Source organism: Pollachius pollachius (assembly GCF_949987615.1).
Source record: "Pollachius pollachius genome assembly, chromosome: 17".
In the NCBI taxonomy this organism is placed as follows: domain Eukaryota; kingdom Metazoa; phylum Chordata; class Actinopteri; order Gadiformes; family Gadidae; genus Pollachius; species Pollachius pollachius.
Genome location: NC_136950.1, coordinates 5,237,358 through 5,259,915, shown reverse-complemented (window position 1 = coordinate 5,259,915; position 22,558 = coordinate 5,237,358). Strand labels below are relative to the sequence as shown.

General features: G+C 47.6%; 1 protein-coding gene across 2 annotated transcripts in view; it reads left to right on the top strand.

Annotated features, from left to right (window-relative positions):
* fars2 (phenylalanyl-tRNA synthetase 2, mitochondrial) overlaps window positions 1-22,159 on the top strand; it is a 98,413-nt gene extending 76,254 nt beyond the window's left edge. For both annotated transcript variants that reach the window (XM_079754450.1, XM_079754451.1), the window contains exon 10: window positions 21,975-22,159. In XM_079754450.1, the coding sequence (XP_079610576.1) occupies window positions 21,975-22,113 (139 nt within the window). In that variant the 3' untranslated portion in view covers window positions 22,114-22,159. The remainder of the gene's footprint in view (window positions 1-21,974) is intronic.
* The last annotated feature ends 399 nt before the right edge of the window (window positions 22,160-22,558 follow it).

Here is a 22,558-nt window from a genome sequence, read left to right as displayed (position 1 = left end):
AGTATTTGTATTTTGTGTTATTATTTTCTCTCTGTCTAATCTGAAATACTTTAGATTCCGCCTTGTTTGATTTCCTCTCTCTCTCGCTCTCTCTCTCTCTCCGGCCTCCTCCCTTCTACCTCTCTCTACCGCCTCCGTCCCACATCCCTGCTCTGAAGCCAATCATTAGTGTGAAATTAAGAACCACAACACACACTCCCACAACAAACCTGACACATCCATTATCCACTGCCTGGAAACCAGATGATGGATCACATCTCTCTGTCTCTCTTTCTTTATCCGTCTCTGTCTCCCTCTCTCTGTCTCTCTCTCACTCACGCACGCATGCAAGCACACACACAGAGACACACGCACACATTTACTGTCCATTACAAAGTAATGAGCATAGACATAAGTCTACTTCCGTCAGTCTCTCACGCACTGATATACATATTACAAGAAAGTGTGTGTGTGCGTGCGCGAATGGTGATTAGGTTAGATCGGGGTAAGATTGAGTTGTGTGTGTCTGAAAGATGGATTTCAAAAGGTGTTATTCAGGTGGGGAGCAGAGGAGGGGATAAAAGAGCAAACTATGGAGGAGAGGGGAGATAAGAGCAGAGAGATGAAGGAGAGAGAGTCTGGAGGAGGTCTCAAGAAGGGGCTCTTGAGTAGCGTAGTAATCTGTGATCCAGCAGTCCTACTTTTTACCATCAGAACTTGTGAGGGGGGAGACGGCACACAGCCTGGGCCGCGAAAGGCTTTCTTCAGTGGAATATCTCCGTACCGAGACGGTACGGAATATCTCCGTACCGTCTCGGTACGGAGATATTCCACTGAAGAAAGCCTTTCGCGTGAGTGACTTTTAGAAAGTGATTTAATAAATGAGGGTCTACAGTGGCCGGTCGACACAGAGTTGATTTGAAACCTTTACAGACACTTTTCCTGAAAACAAAGCTGTCCTTACAGAATGTTTTAGCTTGTTTCAGTTTATCTTTCATCTAGTTTAAAGAACGCGAAAAACCCAGTTTAGCCCGATTTGCCTGCCGTCAAACTTCTTGTTTGTGCGACAAGTAGTTCAGTAATCAAACATCGGAAAAGGGCGAGAAGAGAGATTACCCGTTTTATTCAGATGTCTGACCTTGGCCTGACAAGTGTTCCTGCATTGCACACAGAATAATAATGTTGGCATTATGAATAAACAGATCAACTTATAAGTCCCTTACTTTCCCACCCTTTGGAGCACTTTCTCCCCCTCCGTTGCCGCTATTTTTGCATCTGAAATTCACCACTGTTCCTTCGCCGCTAATACATATCACTGGAGGGGTGTTGAAATGGATTCTGTATCCGACTCTTTTATTACATCTTAGAGTGTGTTCTCCCTAGCGCGTCGCTGCTGTTTCTCCAGGAGCTTGTTAAAAACCAGGAGGGGGGGGGGGAGGAAGAGAGAGAGAGAGAGAGAGAGAGAGAGAGAGAGAGGACTCTGGTCACTCTTCAGCCTCTTCCACCCTGCTGGTTTAATTCCGTTGGCTTTCTTGTCATTCACTGTGGCCAAATGATTGTGCCCATGCCACTCCTGGCTCTGGTCATTTCCCTCTCCTGAGACGTGGCACCTCAGAAAGGCTCTCCAGGTGGATTCCTACATTTGGCCGTGTCTGCCAGAGTGCCCTTGAGCACGGTGGGGAGCGTTTCTGTTGTTTGTCCGCCGTCGCAGTCAGTCTGTCCATCTGTCTGTCAGTCTGCCTGCTTGGCTCACTCCTTGGTCTGTCTGCCCTCCCTGCCTCCTGTGTATCTGACTGTTGGTAAAACACACAGACACACAAACACACACGCACACACACTTTGCAGCACACCATTACTGGTCAAGGTTGTTGACAAGGTCAATGTGCCTATTGTGTTTTATAATCCATTATCAAGAACAAGAAATACTCTCTCTCTCTCTCTCTCGCTGTCGATCTCTCTCGCTGTCTCTAGTCTATGGGGATATCATACTTTTTCACAAACAACAACCACCACCCCCCACACACCACACACACACCTACCAAAACACACAGACGCATAGAGGGGATACTCGAGGCCAACAGAGCCATCTATCTTGACCTCGCAGGGCATATGAGGGGTCAAAGGTCAAAAACGTACCCCGACAGGAGAATGAGCACACAGAGGGAGGGAGGGGGGGAGACAGAGGGAGGGAGGGAGGGAGGGAGGGGGAGAGACAGAGAGACATCTCTGAACAAGGGAGGGCTACGCCACTCCTATCCCAGTGTAGCCGTTGCCATGACTACCACCGCTACACTATTAGCACCTGCGCCAACACTGACATAACCCTTATAGACTCCGCAAAAAATGTGTGTGTGTTTGTGTGTGTGTGTCTTAGTGTATGTGTGTGTGTGTGTGGGGGGGGGGGGGGGGAAGGGGCACAGCGAAACATTCCACCCAGGGGTAAAACATCGATTACCTCAACGCGGCGCTGGTCCAAGTTTGCGCTCTGCTATTGCAAATCCAATCCTCAACGATCAATACTAACACACCCACACACACACCAACCCTGATCCGTTGTGCATTAAGCCACACCCTGGTCTGCATTTCTTTTTGGGAAGATAAAGCAAGTAAAAATCTGAAAGGAGAAAGACAAAGGGGGAGAGGGTAGGGAGATAAAGTCGGAGCAGATGGTTGCAGAGGGACTTATATCAAGTTTAACGAGATGGTGATATGAACAGACAGACAGAGAAAAAGGATGTTAGTTTGATTTGCCAGTTTGTTGTAGCTGTCACGGTTCGGCCATCTTGGTTTTTCCATTATGGTTCCATCTCAAGTGGAGCTGCGATATGAAGCTCCCTCAGCTCTTTGAACTAGAGCGAGAGAGAGACAGAGAGATGGAGAGAGAGAGAGGGAGTGAGAGAGAGAGGCAGAGAGATAGAGAGAGAGGCAGAGCGAGAGAGAAAGAGAGACAGAGAGATAGAGAGAGAGAGAAGAGGAGGCTCTCCAATGAGATACATGTCTCTTCCCGCTCTCCGGAAGCAGTGATGGGAAGAAATGAAAGCTTGAAAGAAAGTATCAAAAACGCACAATCACACACCCCCCCACACACACACACACACACACACACACACACACACACACACACGGACACACACACATGAATGGACAAACGCACACAAAAAAAGTAACACACACGCACAGACAAAGAAGCTGGAAGCTGGAACATGGAGAGTTCAGACTGCAAACTCTACTGAAACACATTGACACTTTGAAAGTGCTCATAATACAGTCACTCACAAACTCAAGTGCAGAAACAAAGCAGGGTGAGGGAAGGGTGGGAGAGAAAACCACTTCTTTGGACCTGCTTTCCTTACAAACCGTCTAGGCACGGAAAAACGCATGAAAATGATCCAGAAGTTCCTTTATTGGGACCAGGCCCCTCTCTCTCTTTCTTTCTCTCTCTCTCTCTCTCTCTCTCTCTCTCTCTCTCACCAAATGTACACTAATAGAGAGGTGCAATAAACCCCCCATATACACACACACACACACACACACACACACACACACACACTTACTAATTATATTTGCAGCACGGCTCCTGTTTAATTTAGCTTCCTACCCCTTTCATTACCATGAATCATTTTGCACTGTGCACACAGATACACTGATAGGTGTGTGTGTGTGTGTGTGTGTGTGTGTGTGTGTGTGTGTGTGTGTGTGTGTGTGTGTGTGCGCGCGGTGTTTGCATGCATGCACTGGCATGTGGGCATGCCTGTGTGTTTTCAGTTCCAATATTTTTGGCTGGGTGTATTATTTTCAGATGTGACATGGAGTGTTGGCAGTCAGGACTGATAGGCCGAAGCTGTCAGAGAGTCAAGCTGAACGCTGAATGCTAATTCTAATGTTCACTTATGTAGCACGTATGTGTCATGATTGTTTCATGAATGCATCCTGTACTTCTGGAGAAGTACATTAAAAGATTACAATTACGGTACTGTTGATTACGTAAAAAAAACCTCCCTCTCTGTCCTTAACCGCTCTCTCTTTGTCTCTCTCAATCCCTCTCTCAAACTTCCTTTCCTCTCTCCTCGTCCCTCTCTATCTTTCTCTGTTTCTATTTTAGAATCGATGTCCTCCATTCAGGAGGTGGGTTAAATTAACCATGCATTAGCTTTATCGATCGCCCATACCGAACGCCCCCTCTCCACACACACACACACACACACACACACACACACACACACACACACACACACACGCACACACACACAGACACACACACACACACACACAAGCACACACTTCATATAGACTCCCATTTGAGTGGCTTCCGGTCTGTTATTAAACTCATTATATCGCTCTCTCAAACACACATGACCAACCCCCGCCCCCCCCCCCCCCCCCCCCCCCCACACACACAAACACACACACACACACACACACACACACCAAACACACACATTGTGTCTTGCCTATTTGCACTTAATCTTTAGTAACTAGATTACTTTTGATTGTGAGAATGAGGGAATGGAGTTGGAACGGAGAGTGCAAAAGAAAAGTGGGTTAGCGGCTGAGTGGGAGAGATGAAGAAGGGCAGAGAGAGAGCAGGAGAGACAGCCAGAGACAGAGAGACAGGCAGAGACGGAGGCCTATTTAAATCATAATTATGTTTCCTCATGATTCATTAGCGGAAATATGTAGTTGTTCCCTGGTCCAATAATGACTAAAAACATAAAAACATGATCTTGGTTAGCTACCTACTACTTATTAGCTCCTTATTTGCTTGGAACCAATGAAAAAGGACCTCATACTGTCTGAGGAAATCTAAAGAGACTTTGACGCCTGAAGAGGGATATTCATTGCCGCGACATTTTTCTGATATTGCTTTGTCGATTTTTTTTTTCCACCGAAGAAATCCATATTTATTCTCCTTGCCGTTGTTGTTGTTCTGCTTGTCATGTTCCTATTCCTCTCACTCCGGAGATTGTCAACTGGCACGAGTCAGAGAGGGGGAGCTGTCCCTGTGGGCCTCCTGCTCGACAATGAGCAGTGCGATGTCTGAGTGTGTTGACCAGGTTGTGATGTGCGTTGCGTTGCGTTGTGTCGTGCCTCAACATGTCCCCACGTGTCGCCCAGTGTGAAGGCACCTCGGCCCGAGGTGTCGCCCTGTCTGCTGCCTGATTGGCCCTAATGAGCCACCGTCCTCTACTGAGAAGTAAATCAAACTATTACCGCTGAAAGCCTCTTAGTGCTGGGCTAGACACTATCACGTCTAGGGATCGCGTCAGTCGAACACGGCACCTTGATGATGGCCTGCTGCTGTGTGTGTGTGTGTGTGTGTGTGTGTGTGTGTGTGTATATGTGTGTGTCAGTTCGTCCGCAACTCTAAACATGCCAGCTTTGAGTTTGTGGTGTGGGTACTCATTCCATGTGTGTGTGTGTGTGTGTGTGTGTGTGTGTGTGTGGTGGTTTTTACAATGTAGACAGCCAATACTCAGTCAGCCAAGATTTCCGTAACCTTTTCACTTGCAAGGATATTCGGTTTGGTGTGTGTTTAGTGTCTGTAGTGGGTTTGGTGTGTGTTTGGTGTGTGTGTGTAGTTGGTTTGTTGTGTGTCTTATGGGAAACATGATGGTTACATGGGATGAGTGGGGTTAAGATTGTGAAGAGTCAGGTTCCAGATGTATGGTGTGTCCCTCCATCTGCTTCTGTCTGTTGTAGCAGCCCAGCCTCACGTTATACACACGACCACGCACACACACCCACACACACACACAGACACACACACACAGGAGAAAGGGATGTGTGTTAAGAGAGAGGAGGGGAGAAGTGTTTATGTTAGTGTGTGCGAAGCAGTGACAGTTATGTTGCTGGCCCGGGTCCAAACTGCCCTGTTGACCCCGTCAGGTAATTGGACCACAAAAGTGGCCTCCGCTGTTTGATTGGTCCGTCTCATCTGTTTATGCAAATGAGCTGAAGTGGAAAGAGATGGCCGGGAAGTAATGTGAGAGATTACACACACACACACACACACACACACACACACACACATATACACACACACACACACACACACAATACAAACAATATCATATTAATAAACACAACCTGTCCTAGATGAACATACCCATACTAAAATATATGCATACAAAAAGACATTTGCAAACTTACACAAAACAACATTTCTTGCCGAAAAACAGAATCCTATTTCTGTGTTTACTGACACAAACACACACACACAAACACACACACACACACACACACACACACACACACACACACACACACACACACACACAGGGTAAACAGAAACAAAACTCGCAGTTGGTGTTCTCTTACTTGTGTTGGACCATCAAGTTTACAGCAGTCATCTGATATAATGATGGATGTCATAAATGACATCCATCGTTTTATATTCAAAGCCAACAATTCACTTGGGGTCTTAGCAAATTGGAATAACCCTTCATCTTCATTCATTCCACTTCCTTACCGTCACTAATTCCTACCTGTTCTCATGACCCTCCTGTCTAGGGGATAGAGGGGCTAACATAAAGTGGACTCAAACAGGACAGACACTGGGATTCATAATCAAACAAAGGATTTATTGGACTAAATCCATTGGAATAATAAGCATGACTTGGGTCTGAGAAGCTACAAGACGTCAGGGTGAGCCTGGGCCAAAGATAATGAACAGGGCTTACCTTCAAACTAAATATTCTTTCGACAGAAGAACTAAAGGTAAGCCTAGCCCCCTAGCTCAATGGACATAAGGGAAGATGGGGCGCCAGAAGAAGGGCAACTCCCCCCTACCAGCTTCTACAGGAATGAGCCAAACTTGAGGAAAACGTAAAGGAAGCACAGGGCCGAAAAGGAACATTGGAGCTTTAGCATGAGAGAGCATGAGAGAACATGAGAGACCATGAGGGACCTGTAGAGACCATGAGAGACCATCAGAGACCTGTAGAGACCATGAGAGACCATGAGAGACCATGAGAGACCTGTAGAGACCATGAGAGACCATGAGAGACCTGTAGAGACCATGAGAGACCATGAGAGACCATGAGAGACCTTAGGGACGGTAGGGACCATGAGAGACCATGAGAGACCTTAGGGAGGGTAGGGACCATGAGAGACCCCGGAGACTGATACAGACCATGAGAGACCACAGGAGACCTTTAGAGAACTTTAGAGACCTGTAGAGACCATGAGAGAATATGGGAGACCACGAGAGACCTTTAGAGACCATGAGAGACCATGGTATACCTTCTTTAAATTCATTAGTTAATTCATGATAATTCCTCCCTTCCTTAATGGGATACGCTGAGATATCTGAGATATCTTTGCCTGTCCTACCCAGATTCAGACGATTTACCACAATAAGTCATCCATTAATTCATCCCTCCTTTACTTCAATTCATTCATTCATACCTTCTTTATCTCCATTCATCCCTTTATCACCTTCATTCATTCATTTATTTCTGCCTTAACGTCATTCATCCATGACATTATTAATCCCTTATTCAACTTCATTCATTCAGTCATCCCAGCCTAATCGTCATTCATTCGTTCTGTCCTCCCAGCCATAACTTCATTTATTCATGAACTTTCTTACTCCTCCTCATCGCTGATCGGACACAAGGCCGCAGTCTGTCTCTTTGCTGCACGCAATCCTTGGCATTTGTTCAAGTACTGATTTGATATCTTTCTTCAATCTGCAGATATCATCCATGAATTCCATAGAGTCCTATACATTCCTCTAAGTTAAAATAATATAAATTGAGTAAACCTCAAAGGTATGAAAAACAACTCTAATATGAGAAGAAAAAGCTCATTTTTAACAAGTGGCGTTTACAACCGCATAATGCTCTTCGCGCATTACCCTTCATTTAAGAAAGCTAAGCTATATTGTCAACTTGGCTAATGCCTTCTTTCAGGACTCGCCCGTTCAACCCCACCTGAATGCTAAGCGGTTATTAAAAGGTGATTTAAGGCGAAACGCCCGTTTGTTCAGAGTAGGTACGCGTAAGTGGAGCAACACCAAACACAGACACCTAAATGGAACTTTTCACATTTTTATCGCCGTGCTAAAGGTCAACAGATACGCTAACAAGCAATTAGCAGGAGAGGAAATGCCAGCAGCCGAGACTAACAACAATCAACGAGGCACACATTTAAATTATTCAACCGCATCACAAATCCTGTTGAGCCTGTTTGCTCCAGAGCAGCCAATCAGGGGCTACCTCTGCGGAGTGGATTTCCATAAAGGGGGATTTTAGGATTAGGGTTATTGATTCAAGAGTTTACCCACTGGGGAACCTTTAAGGACCGCGGTTTCCCGCCAAGGGTTGCCCTGTGATATCACTGCCATCATATAGCAACTGTATCTACGTTTATATATCCGTCAGTCCGTCTGTCTGTCTATGTCACGGTGTTCTGTTCTCTTTCTCCCCTCTCTGATGACATCATCACAGAGCGACGACACTGCTGTCACACATCCACCCAGTATAGAGAAAGGGAGCGACAGAGACTAAATGAGAGACTAGTAGTACATCCCCCCCACCCCACCTGTACTCTGTGTTGGGTTTAAACCCGACAGAGCACCATGTGCTATGGTAAAACGAACCCTCTGTAATCACCGGACCGTGAATCCATCCACTTGCAAGCTTTCGGGAAAATACTGCTCAAGCTTTGACATTTGGCCTCACAAACACACACACACACACACACACACACAAACAAACAGACACACATGTTTTTATACACCTCAACCTGCACAGACTTGTTTGACATATATGCTGCGTTGCCAAACACAGCATGTGATTTCGTTTCATAAATGTTTACATTGTTCCCCCCTGCACACCTATTGGACTTACTACACACACACACACACACACACACACACACACACACACACACACACACACACACACACACACACAAACAAACACTTTGATATTCCCCTTCCGCTTTCAAATTCCCTTATATCTTGTATATTTTTTTTCCCTCTCTATCCTGTACCCACTCTATTAGGCTTGCTATGCAATTGGAGTCTTTGTGTGTCATACATTACTAATACACATGTAACGCTGTTTGCGTTTGTGTGTGGGGGGAGGTTTAGGTGTGTCATTGGGAAGAGATCCACACAGCCACAGTAATACGCACACATTTGCCTCACACACATGCAACACACCTACACAATCACAGTGTGGGCTGGCAGCAAATGGAAAGTATATGATATCATTTGTTGTCTCGCCACAAGAGTGCCGTAATACCCTGTGTATGGTCAACAACAGAAAATGGTCAAGGCCATACACACTACCATTAACATCACAACCCCTTCTGGGCAGAATTGTGCCAATGATGAAATAATGTCCACACTTATTACGCATTTCCAAAAGCTACAAAGCAGTACAGCCCCCATCAGGCTGCCTCTTCTCACCCTGATTCAAATGAGATGGGATTAAGATATTCGATTCGGCTGCTCAGTGAATTCTTTATTTTTTTGAGTGCATAACTTTGAATGACCCGCCCTTCTGTTGGGACGGCCAATCCACATCCGTTGATTTCTGTTGACGTGTGACTGATGCGTCGTGCGATAGAGTTACGAGAATGAAGCGCTCCGACGCAACCAACCGGGGGAGTGTGACGGATGGGGCAGATGGTGTGAAAGGAAATACTGATACAAAACTAGATAACTAGGCCTCTGATTTGGGCCCTCAAGGTACTGATGGTGTTTGGTTCTGTTGAGGGCCCTCAAGGTACCGATGATGTTTGGTTCTGTTGAGGGCCCTCAAGGTACTGATGGTGTTTGGTTCTGATCGGGGCCCTCAAGGTACTGATGATGTTTGGTTCTGTTGAGGGCCCTCAAGGTACTCATGGTGTTTGGCTCTGTTGAGGGCCCTCAAGGTACCGATGGTGTTTGGTTCTGTTGAGGGCCCTCAAGGTACTGATGGTGTTTGGTTCTGATCGGGGCCCTCAAGGTACCGTTGGTGTTTGGTTCTGTTCGGGGCCCTCAAGGTACTGATGGTGTTTGGTTCTGTTGAGGGCCCTCAAGGTACCGATGGTGTTTGGTTCTGTTGAGGGCCCTCAAGGTACTGATGGTGTTTGGTTCTGTTTGGGGCCCTCAAGGTACTGATGGTGTTTGGTTCTGTTCGGGGCCCTCAAGGTACTGATGGTGTTTGGTTCTGTTGAGGGCCCTCAAGGTACTCATGGTGTTTGGTTCTGTTGAGGGCCCTCAAGGTACCGATGGTGTTTGGTTCTGTTGAGGGCCCTCAAGTACTGATGGTGTTTGGTTCTGATCGGGGCCCTCAAGGTACTGTTGGTGTTTGGTTCTGTTGAGGGCCCTCAAGGTACTGATGGTGTTTGGTTCTGTTGAGGGCCCTCAAGGTACCAATGGTGTTTGGTTCTGTTGAGGGCCCTCAAGGTACTGATGGTGTTTGGTTCTGTTCGGGGCCCTCAAGGTACTGATGGTGTTTGGTTCTGTTCGGGGCCCTCAAGGTACTGATGGTGTTTGGTTCTGTTGAGGGCCCTCAAGGTACCGATGGTGTTGGTTCTATTGAGGGCCCTCAAGGTACTGATGGTGTTTGGTTCTGTTGAGGGCCCTCAAGGTACCGATGGTGTTTGGTTCTGATCGGGGCCCTCAAGGTACCGATGGTGTTTGGTTCTGTTGAGGGCCCTCAAGGTACCGATGGTGTTTGGTTCTGATCGGGGCCCTCAAGGTACCGATGGTGTTTGGTTCTGTTGAGGGCCCTCAAGGTACCGATGGTGTTTGGTTCTGATCGGGGCCCTCAAGGTACCGATGGTGTTTGGTTCTGTTGAGGGCCCTCAAGGTACTGATGGTGTTTGGTTCTGTTGAGGTCCCTCAAGGTACTGATGGTGTTTGGTTCTGTTGAGGGCCCTCAAGGTACCGATGGTGTTTGGTTCTGTTGAGGGCCCTCAAGGTACCGATGGTGTTTGGTTCTGTTGAGGGCCCTCAAGGTACCGATGGTGTTTGGTTCTGTTGAGGGCCCTCAAGGTACCGATGGTGTTTTGTTCTGTTCGGGGCCCTCAAGGTACCGATGGTGTTTGGTTCTGTTGAGGGCCCTCAAGGTACCGATGGTGTTTTGTTCTGTTCGGGGCCCTCAAGGTACTGATGGTGTTTGGTTCTGATCGGGGCCCTCAAGGTACTGATGGTGTTTGGTTCTGTTGAGGGCCCTCAAGGTACTGATGGTGTTTGGTTCTGTTCGGGGCCCTCAAGGTACTGATGGTGTTTGGTTCTGATCGGGGCCCTCAAGGTACTGATGGTGTTTGGTTCTGTTGAGGGCCCTCGAGGTACCGATGGTGTTTGGTTCTGATCGGGGCCCTCAAGGTACCGTTGGTGTTTGGTTCTGTTGAGGGCCCTCAAGGTACTGATGGTGTTTGGTTCTGTTGAGGGCCCTCAAGGTATCAATGGTGTTTGATTCTGTTGAGGGCCCTCAAGGTACTGATGGTGTTTTGTTCTGTTCGGGGCCCTCAAGGTACTGATGGTGTTTGGTTCTGTTGAGGGCCCTCAAGGTACCGATGGTGTTTGGTTCTATTGAGGGCCCTCAAGGTACTGATGGTGTTTGGTTCTGTTGAGGGCCCTCAAGGTACCGATGGTGTTTGGTTCTGATCGGGGGCCCTCAAGGTACCGATGGTGTTTGGTTCTGTTGAGGGCCCTCAAGGTACTGATGGTGTTTGGCTCTGTTCGGGGCCCTCAAGGTACTGATGGTGTTTGGTTCTGTTCGGGGCCCTCAAGGTACTGATGGTGTTTGGTTCTGTTGAGGGCCCTCAAGGTACCGATGGTGTTTGGTTCTATTGAGGGCCCTCAAGGTACTGATGGTGTTTGGTTCTGTTGAGGGCCCTCAAGGTACCGATGGTGTTTGGTTCTGATCGGGGCCCTCAAGGTACCGATGGTGTTTGGTTCTGTTGAGGGCCCTCAAGGTACCGATAGTGTTTGGTTCTGTTCGGGGCCCTCAAGGTACCGATGGTGTTTGGTTCTGTTGAGGGCCCTCAAGGTACTGATGGTGTTTGGTTCTGTTGAGGTCCCTCAAGGTACCGATGGTGTTTGGTTCTGTTGAGGCCCTCAAGGTACTGATGGTATTTGGTTCTGTTGAGGGCCCTCAAGGTACCGATGGTGTTTGGTTCTGTTGAGGGCCCTCAAGGTACCGATGGTGTTTGGTTCTGTTGAGGGCCCTCAAGGTACCGATGGTGTTTGGTTCTGTTGAGGGCCCTCAAGGTACCGATGGTGTTTGGTTCTGTTGAGGGCCCTCAAGGTACCGATGGTGTTTTGTTCTGTTCGGGGCCCTCAAGGTACCGATGGTGTTTGGTTCTGATCGGGGCCCTCAAGGTACTGATGGTGTTTGGTTCTGTTCGGGGCCCTCAAGGTACTGATGGTGTTTGGTTCTGTTGAGGGCCCTCAAGGTACTGATGGTGTTTGGTTCTGTTGAGGGCCCTCAAGGTACCGATGGTGTTTGGTTCTGTTCGGGGCCCTCAAGGTACTGATGGTGTTTGGTTCTGTTGAGGGCCCTCAAGGTACCGATGGTGTTTGGTTCTGTTGAGGGCCCTCAAGGTACCGATGGTGTTTGGTTCTGTTCGGGGCCCTCAAGGTACCGATGGTGTTTGGTTCTGATCGGGGCCCTCAAGGTACTGATGGTGTTTGGTTCTGTTCGGGGCCCTCAAGGTACTGATGGTGTTTGGTTCTGTTCGGGGCCCTCAAGGTACTGATGGTGTTTGGGTGAGAAAGTTCAGAGAGGGTTTTGAAGAGTCCATCATTGTTTTCGTTCTTACAAAACCAAAAAACGAAGGGGAACTAATGTTTTAACAGGGGGGGGGATGGCACGTTGCAGCCCACTCTGGGCGTCAGGCCTGGGGAGGGAGGGGAGGGTGGGAGGGAGGCAGGGAGGGAGGGAGGGGGGATAACGTTGTAAAGGTTCAGAGATCAGGCATCTGTATTCATGTTGTCTATAAAGAGAACCTCCCTGCGCCTTGAGAAGAGACCCCTCCTTCAGATCTCACCGTAACACTCAGATGCTGAGGACCACCACAGTATTGATTATAGATTTCCAGCGGAACCACAAACCATTCTGCGAGATGTAGAAAACAGAGAGCAGATAGAGGATAGAGTGGAGACCATGGCAGAGACTGGCTGGGATCCTGAAAGGGAAAAGAGAAGTGTTCCATCTGGATCTTCATCGGGGTAGGATAAATGGTTCTAACAGACATTTTATCTACAGTGATTTATCTAGAAATTACCAAGTGCTTGCTTATGGCTATAAAGCTCAACTGAAAAACTCTCTGACCATAAGAGCCCCTAAATGACACCCACCAACAGGACTAGCAATTACACTGTATCAGTCTCTTCAGACAGAGCGGAGGCGTGGAGAGGGAATGAAAGAAAACAGGAAATGACTCTGTGAGATGGACATAGGGACGGTTAGTTGGAAACTCAGAAGAGTGGCTGAAAAGAGATAACAGAGAGAGACAGAGATAGAGAGGAGGGTTAGTTAGAGAGTCAAAAGAGGGGCTGACCAGAGAGAGACTCAGCATTTTTTTCTTTTTTGATTATTTTAACAGGGACAGTGTACATTAATTAACATTCCTGTATTGCACCAGTTAGCCAGAAGGCTATTTTCCATCTGTTGTCCCTTACAGCACCTGGTATTCCCAGGCGGTCTCCCATCCAAGTACTAACCAGTCCCGACACTGCTTCGCTTCCGAGATCAGACGAGATTGGGCGTGTTCAGCGTAGGGGCTGACCAGAGATAGCAGAGAGGGAGGGACGGCTGGAAGATGAAGGTGAGCGCTGAATAAAAGAAGGGAGAGGAAGACAAGGATAACCAGAGGGACGACAAGTGGGGGTCTTGTTCGCCTGCCCTCCTCTCCCTGTCGGGTGGGACTTCAGAAACCGGCGGGGACCAATCAGGTTGCAGCCCCCGTGAATATTTAATGAGCTCGGAAGGCAGACTTCCCGCCTTCATAAAAGATGAATAGGCTGATCAAACTCCATCCTGTACAGCAAGACACTGTGTCTGCAAGGGCGAGCATGTGTGTGTGACGTGTGTCTGTGTGTGTCTGTTGGGTTGTGTGTCTGTCTGTGTGGGTGTGTGTGTGTGTATGTGTTTGTGTGTGTCGGTGTGTGTGTGTTGGGGTGTGGGTGTGTGTGTTGGGGTGTGTGTGTGTGTGTGTTTGTGGGTCTGCAAATGCGTGTGTGTGTGTGTGTGTCTGCGTGTGCGTGTGTGTGTGTATGTGTGTGTGTTGGGGGGTGTGCATGCTTTGTGTGAGGACAGGAATCCTGACTACAGTGACATTCCTGTTAATAATTTACACTCTCACTCGGTTTTTCCTTTTGACTTATCTGCCTGCTTCAACCACCTCTCTTCCCTCTGATCCGTCTCTCTCTCTCTCGCTCTCTCTCGCTCTCTCTCTCGCGCTCTCTCTCTCTCTCTCTCTCTCTCTCTCTCTCTCTCTCTCTCGCTCTCTCGCTCTCTCTCCGGTATCAGCCTGTGTCTACTCAGAGAGAGAGAGAGAGAGTAAATTGGAGAGGAGCTGGGATCCATGTCCATGCCGTGTTATAAGAGGGTCGGCTACCGCAGTTCATATCTGCTACCAATTAAATCTCACACTTCTATCATTTTGTTTCTATATTTCTAAGTACCAGCAGATTTTTTCACATTACCGAATGAATGTGTCTTAATTAGTTTGCTTTAATTTTTAAGGATTTTAGTTTGTTTTTATATTATTATCTGTCTGTGTGTCTGTGGATATTAAACCGTCTTGCTAATTAGTACATTAGTGGTACTCAAACCCTGTGACCAGGGGCGTAGGAATGAGTTTAACATTGGGGGGGACACATATCGGAAACCTGACAGATCCGGTATAATTTTTAGGTGGGACAAATGCGCCTGTCTCCGATATTGGAGGGGACATGTCCCCTCCGTCCCCCCCGGTTCCTACGCCCTTGCCTGTGACTACCTTTGAGCGTGTCTCTTGTCTTGACCTCCCAAAGTGGAGGAGAGGGTTGAAGAGTAACATAAAAAGAATAATGCCTCCTCAAAGGATTCAGAAATCACAGGAATGAGTTGGAACCCCAACACATGTAGCTGCATTGAGCCAGATGCCAAAACTATTTGAAACTACTTTAAGTGATCAGATTATTTTTGTTCTGTTGAGGGCCCTCAAGGTAGTGATGGTGTTTTGTTCTGTTCGGGGCCCTCAAGGTACTGATGGTGTTTGGTTCTGATCGGGGCCCTCAAGGTACTGATGGTGTTTGGTTCTGATCGGGGCCCTCAAGGTACTGATGGTGTTTGGTTCTGTTGAGGGCCCTCAAGGTACTCATGGTGTTTGGTTCTGATCGGGGCCCTGAAGGTACTGATGGTGTTTGGTTCTGTTGAGGGCCCTCAAGGTACTCATAGTGTTTGGTTCTGATCGGGGCCCTCAAGGTACTGATGGTGTTTGGTTCTGATCGGGGCCCTCAAGGTACTGATGGTATTTGGTTCTGTTGAGGGCCCTCAAGGTACTGATGGTGTTTGGTTCTGATCGGGGCCCTCAAGGTACTGATGGTGTTTGGTTCTGTTGAGGGCCCTCAAGGTACTCATGGTGTTTGGGTGAGAAAGTTCAGAGAGGGTAGAATGATCCATCATTGTTTAAGTTCTTTCGAGCAGTTATTGATTTCGGGGCTATTGTGCCTGTTCTAGACGTGGGCCTGGCTGTAATATCTTATCCGAGCTCCATGTATCAAATGCACGGCTTGGGAATTCTTCAATTTCGTACATTGGAATTCCCTGGTCGTATTATTGCATACAACCAAAGCCTCAACCAATCAGAAGAACTTAGACTGGTTGAGTGACCATCTCAACAGAATATTTGACATGAACCACACTGCATTGATTAAGATAAATCTGTGTGTGTGTCTGTGTGTGTGTGTGTGTGTGTGTGTGTGTGTATGTGTGTGTGTGTGTGTGTGAGGCCGTACTAATTAAAAAGGATTTGAGTGATGACATTCAACTCTCTCTCCCCCCAGACACACACACTCAGCCAGCAGATCAGAGGCAGTAAATAAAGTAGTGATTGATCCCAGCCCTCTTCCAGGCCAGTGGAGGGGATGCAGCGATGGAGGGATGAGGGAGAGAGGACTGGTTGACTTCCTCCGTGCATCCTTTCATCATAGAGAGAGAGAGAGAGAGAGAGAGAGAGAATTAAAGCAGAGTGACTGAGAAGAGGAAGGAGCAGAGAAACATACTAGCTTGTCATTTTTCCTTGCGTAGTCTTACCCACCTCCCCCCCCTCCATCTCTGTCGTTTTGCTTCCATTGTTCCACGCCTCTGCGATCCGTCCTGGTTAATGTGGACGTGATTGAGTGATGAGGACGACGAGAGGGGCGAAGGGGGGATCTGATGAGTAGCATCCGCATGACAACCCATAGGGGCGCCACAGCCCTGCACTACTGCTAAATACATCAGCAGGAGCATGCCCCATACACTCTCCCCCTTCCCTCTCTCCCTCTCTCCCTCTCTCTCTCTCTTTCTCTCTCTCTCTCTCTCACCCTTCCCTCTCTCTCTCTCTCTCCCCCTTCCCTCTCTCTCTCCCCCTTCCCTCTCTCCCTCTCTCTCTCTCTTTCTCTCTCTCTCTCTCTCTCTCACCCTTCCCTCTCTCTCTCTCTCCCCCTTCCCTCTCTCTCTCACCCTTCCCTCTCTCTCTCTCTTTCTCTCTCTCTCTCTCCCCCTTCCCTCTCTCCCTCTCTCTCTCTCTTTCTCTCTCTCTCTCTCTCTCTCTCACCCTTCCCTCTCTCTCTCTCTCCCCCTTCCCTCTCTCTCTCACCCTTCCCTCTCTTGCTCTCTCTCTTTCACTCTTGCTCTCCCTCTCTTTGCATCGCTTGCTCTCTCTCTCTCTCTTGCTCTTGCTCTCTCTCACTGTCTTCTCAATTCAATTTGGTTCAATTCAACGTGATTTATTGGCTCAAACGTTGAGAACAATATTACCCAGGCTCAAAAATCAATACTCATAATATACAGGTCCCCCTTCCCTTTGCATCTCTCCTTCTGTCTTTCTGCTGTGTGTTTGTGTGTGTGTGTGTGTGTGTGTGTGTGTGTGTGTGTGTGTGTGTGTGTGTGTGTGTGTGTGTGTGTGCAAGCTTCATTGAATCCATACCTGTGTGTGTGTGCATGCCTGTGTGTCTATGTGTGTGTATCTGTTTGTGTGCATCCATACCTCATTCTGTGTGTGTTTGGGTCTGTGTGTGTGTGTGTGTCGTTGTGTATGTGTGTGTGAGCATACAAACTTTTGTTTATGTGTGTGTGGCTTTCTGTGTGTGTGTATCTCTTTGTGTGTGTTGCGTTGTGCTGTATTTGTCCCCCTAGCTCACACCAACCCCTTGCCCAGCAAGTGTACTCTACCGCGGGGGACAGTACAGTTCTCACAGGTGGTACGGGACACTCAACCCTCCGGACATCCAGTAGACTCACCCCTAGTGTCCCTTTACGTCAGGTGGTCAGGGGGTCAGGGGTTGACCTTTAAGGGGACCGGTCCAATAGGGGGCTAGATCAACCACTGGGTTGAAAGCGTTACTACCTACCTCACTCTGAATCCCGATAATACCTTAGAGACTACGGGTGGACGGATGATGGATGGATCGATAGATAGATCGATTGATAGAAATATGGACAGACAGATACATGGAGAGATAGAAAGATAGATAGAGGGATGGGTTGATAATGGTTGACAAGAAAATCTTCTCTTTTGGCTGAATTTCGAAGTGCTGCAATGAGTTATTTATAGAAAGGTAATGTCCTTAAATAACCCACTCTCCCTCTTCAAATCTATAAATACTCGCACACACAAATCATTTTTTTGTAAATTAATCTTCCGTTAACAAACCAGGCCTGTTTTACTTCAATCGAGCGATTTGTACAATGTGTGTATAATGTCGGGTTTTGTATGTACTCTGTCGGTGTTTGTGTGTGTGTGCTTGTGCGGTTAGTCAGTCTATACAGACTATTTCTACAATTGTAGTGAGTCTCCAGCAGAAACTGATAATGGCTTCATCAATTATTCAGGAACTTCACAGGCCAGGAAATTGTGTGTGTGTGTGTGTGTTGGGGGGGGGAGGGGAGGGGCTTGGGGATGTGTCTGTGTGTGTGTGTGTGTGTGTGTATGTGTGTGTGCGTGTGTGTGTGCGTGTGTGTGTGTGTGTGTGTGTGCAGTTTTCATTTTGTCACAGTGTTTCAATCTCCTGTTAAAGGGTCTTTGCTCCAAAGATTAATTATTCTCCCTATGGCCCTACCTCCTTTATCCTCTCTCCTCCCCCCTCCTCCCTCTCCTTTCCTCACTCCTTGTCTCGTTCGCTCTCCAGCTCCACTCCTCCTCTCTAGTCTCCTTCCCTGCACCCTCTTGACCTGCCCTCTCCTCTCGTCTCCTCTCGTCTCCTCTCGTCTCCTCTCCTGTCCCGTCTTCCCCTCTCCTCTCCTCTCCTGTCCTCCCCCTCCTTTCCCCTTCTTCTCCTCTCCTTTCCTTTCCTCTCCTCTTCTCCCCTACTCTCCTCTCCTCTCCTTTACCGTCTCTGCCTCTCGTTCCAGTTCCTCTACACTATTGTGTTTTCTGTATCGTCTCCTCTCTCTCTCTCTCTCTCTCTCTCTCTCTCTCTTTCTCCCTCTCTCTCGCGCTCTCTCTCTCTCCATCACTTCTATATATTTTCTCTCTTGTTCTCTCGGGCTCCGCCGCTCTCCCTACTCCCCCTCTTCATCGTCCGCCTTCCCTTCCCTCTTCCTCGTCTCGATCGCTTCCGCTGACATTTCCATCAAACACACTGCTCTTCAATTATTTACCTGGCTCTCTGACAGAGAGAGAGAGGGGGAGGGAGAGAGAGAGACAGAGAGAGAGAGTGTGTGAGAGTGTGAAGAGAAAGAAAGTGCCATTTGGAAGCGTGGGGGAGAGGGCCGTAGCACAGAGAGGATAGGAGGGAGAGAAGGGGAGGCAGAAGGAGAGACAGACCAAGAGACAGAGAGACAGCTCGGAGAGAGTACTTTGAAGAGAGTGGGAGCGAGTGATGGACGCCATGCAACAGGCAGCTTCCTGCGGGATGGGAGAGTGAGGGAGGTGGGGAGGGAGGGGAAGAGGTACAGAGGGCGTTCAGAAGATGCACTGCTCAGTCCTTCGTTTGGGGGTTACAACCTATCCTGTCACATCGTTGACCCTCTTCTCTGTTAAACTCTGTTACTGCGTGTGGCTCTGTCCCAATGCATAATGTCGCCTTACATACAATTAAGGTTCAAGCCAGACAGTGAAGTCGCATTGAGGTATTGATGTACAAACACTGACTAGCAAGAAGTATGACTTGCATGACTACATGGAACAAATAGATGGCCTAGCTAATCAGATCATAATAGCATAGCATACCTGCCCTATGCTAAGACAGTTGACCTGATTCAACTCTGACTTAACCATCCCCAACCTTCGCTCCACGCCCAGTGAAGCCACCCAGGCTTATATAGATGTGCTAATTTTGTTAGCTCCATCTCTACGTTATTACCAATCAATTAACCCACGTTAACCCACAACAAGCTTAACCCGCCAAAACACACAACTAAGGTGTCAAATCTTCATTCATACATTTCACCCACATACAATTAACCCTCTCCCTTTAATGCGAGGGCCTACCCCGGTCAGGATCCCGGGACATAAACACAGGCAGTGACTAGGGCGCGTGCCCGGTAATCTCCGGTGGTGAATGAATGGAAGTTTGCACAGACTATTGATTATTGTTATGAGCGATGGCCATGGCTTGGTATCTACAATCGGTATAATGCCAGCAAGGTACAGCTAAGATAAGGGTTGTGATGAAAGTCCTAAACGGACACTGTGAATGTGCCAGCTAACAATAAACAGCGAGCAGAGCGATTCAGTGACTGGTGTGATTCCTAACTGGTTGTGACTGTAAGGGGTTGATGAATGAACTTGACAAGGGAGTACAGAAAACAATATATTACTTGCGCCCTGGCATTGGCACTGCACCGTACGACCAGCGACCATCGCTTGGCCACATACTGTCCCATGATAATGTGTCCTCTCCCATTGTGGTGTGCTGCTGTCCCATTCTGCCTCACTGTGGTGCTCTCTCTCCCCTATGTCCCTGTCTGATTGTTATATTACTCTCTCTCCCCTATGTCCCTGTCTCATTGTTATATAACTGTCACTCATTATCATGTCCTCTGGTACTCTCCCTCCCATTATCATGTCCTCTGTGGAACACTCTCATTATCATGTCCTCTATGGTACTCTCTCTCATTATCATGTCCTCTGGTACTCTCTCTCATTATCATGTCATCTGTGCTAGTCTCTCTCATTATCATTTCCTCTGTGCTACTCTCTCTCCCATTATCATGTGTTCCTTTTCCATTTTGCCTCACTGTGCCACTCTCTTCCATTATATGATGATACTGTTCCATTATTATCTCAACCATTCATCATTCACAACATTATATCAGTATGACAGCCTGTTGTTTGACTGTAAGATAGCGGGGGGGGGGGGGGGGGGGGGCATTTGATGCCAATACCAACCCCTCTGATGCCTTATTGATCAATTCCTTCAGAACAGTATGGGGGGAGAGACAGATATTTGACTGTGGGGGGGAATAAAAACAGGATGAAGGCGAAACATATTTAGTGTCTGATCAACTAACGGTGGGGGGTCAGAGACAGGGCTCTCGCAAGGAGGGGGAGGAGGGCAGGGAAATGGCCTCATCTTTTTCGTAAACTAACTGTGGGGGGAGAGGGACAGAGCTCCGGCAGGGAGGTGGACGAGGACAGAACGAGGGGACATCATATTAACTGTTGAGCGACGAATACGTTCGTCTTCACTCCTCCGTTTAAGACGTCGAGGTCTCACCACTCATCATATTAAACTGTTACAGGAATGACTTGGTTCTTCTCCAGAGGGAGAGAGAGCGAGAGGGACTTCAGAGTGGGGCATCAGAGTGGCCTGTTATGATAGCCTCTCCATTTTATTGTCAGGCTGTTTCACTTCCTTCACACACACACAGAGAGAGAGAGAGAGAGAGAGAGAGAGAGAGAGAGAGAGAGAGAGAGAGAGAGAGAGAGAGAGAGAGAGAGAGAGAGAGAGAGAGAGAGAGAGAGAGAGAGAGAGAGAGAGAGAGAGAGAGAGAGAGAGAGAGAGAGAGAGGCAGAAAGGGAGTGCAACCGAGTGAGAGAGTGCCTACGAGAGAGTGCGCATGTGATAGTGTGAAAAGAGAAAGAGAGAGATAGTGTTTGACAGAGCCAGATTGTGAGTGAAAGAGAGAGTGTGTGTGATAGAAAAAAAGAGACAGAAGAATAACCAGCAGTTGAGCTGTCATACCCGGAAGGCTGCAGTGGAAAAATACAAACCAAAGCTGAGAATACTCTGGCCTCAGAGTGTCATAAATTATACATAATTACATACATTCTTACATTCTGGTCAACATCTTTAAGAACATTGCTATAGAACCTGACCCACTAATGTGTCGTTCAAAGTATAGACAAAGAGACATGTAAAAGTATTTGCTGTGCAATGTTTTATAACGATTTAGGATAGAGGATGTTTTAGAAGAGTTGGGTGAGGAGATGGTTTGACCTAATTTCCCTGGAACCGAGACAGGCTTAAACCTGTGTCAACTTGTTCATTTGGCGAAGCACTTTCTTCCTCTCTCTTTTCATCTCTCTCTTTATCCCTCTTCCTCTGTCTCTCTCTATCTGATCTGTCAGCAAGTGACATCCTCAATGTTCTCCTTTTTCACACTCGAACACAAATGCATATTTATTATGAATTTCATTACATGTAAATTCCTTAAAACCATGTCTCTCACTCTCTCACCCTGACTCTCACTCTCTTCGTCTTTCACACTCTCTTCCTCCTTCACACTCACACACAAATGCATATTTATTATGGAGTTATTTCCATGTAAAGTTCTTAAAACCATGTCTCTCTCTCGCTCTCTCTCTCTCTCGCTCTCTCTCTCTCCCTCCCCCTCTCCCTCTCCCTCTCCCAGGACGGGTAGGCGGAGTCACTGTTACCGGATCGTCTACCGGCACATGGAGCGAACTTTGACCCAACAAGAGGTGAACCGTGTGCACAAGGAGATTGAGAGCAGTGCTGAACTAGAGCTCGGAGTGGTGGGGAGATACTGACACACACACACACACACACAAACACACACACACACACACGCTGTATCCACGCATTGAGTTCTTGCAATTAAAAATTATATGTTTAATAATCTCTTCTGACTCTTTACTGTGTTTCTTTTCTATCTCAATTCTTAATGCACCAGGTGATCCTGCCAGATGTTCTATAGAGCTGCGGTGTGTGCGACACTATATGCTAACAGAACTACATACAGCTAGCGGTACGGACTTCGTTAGCTAGCCAGAATTTAGCTGCAGGGGGAAGCATGTTGATTTTGCCTTTTATGCTGCTCACCAGACACACACATGGATTCACACACACATGCACACACACACGTAACACAAAAAAACACCCAAACATACACACACGTGCATGATCGTAACGTGATGGTGGTGAATATGAAGTGACTCCCTCTTTGTTGTGTGATGTAGCTGCGGGCTTCTATCA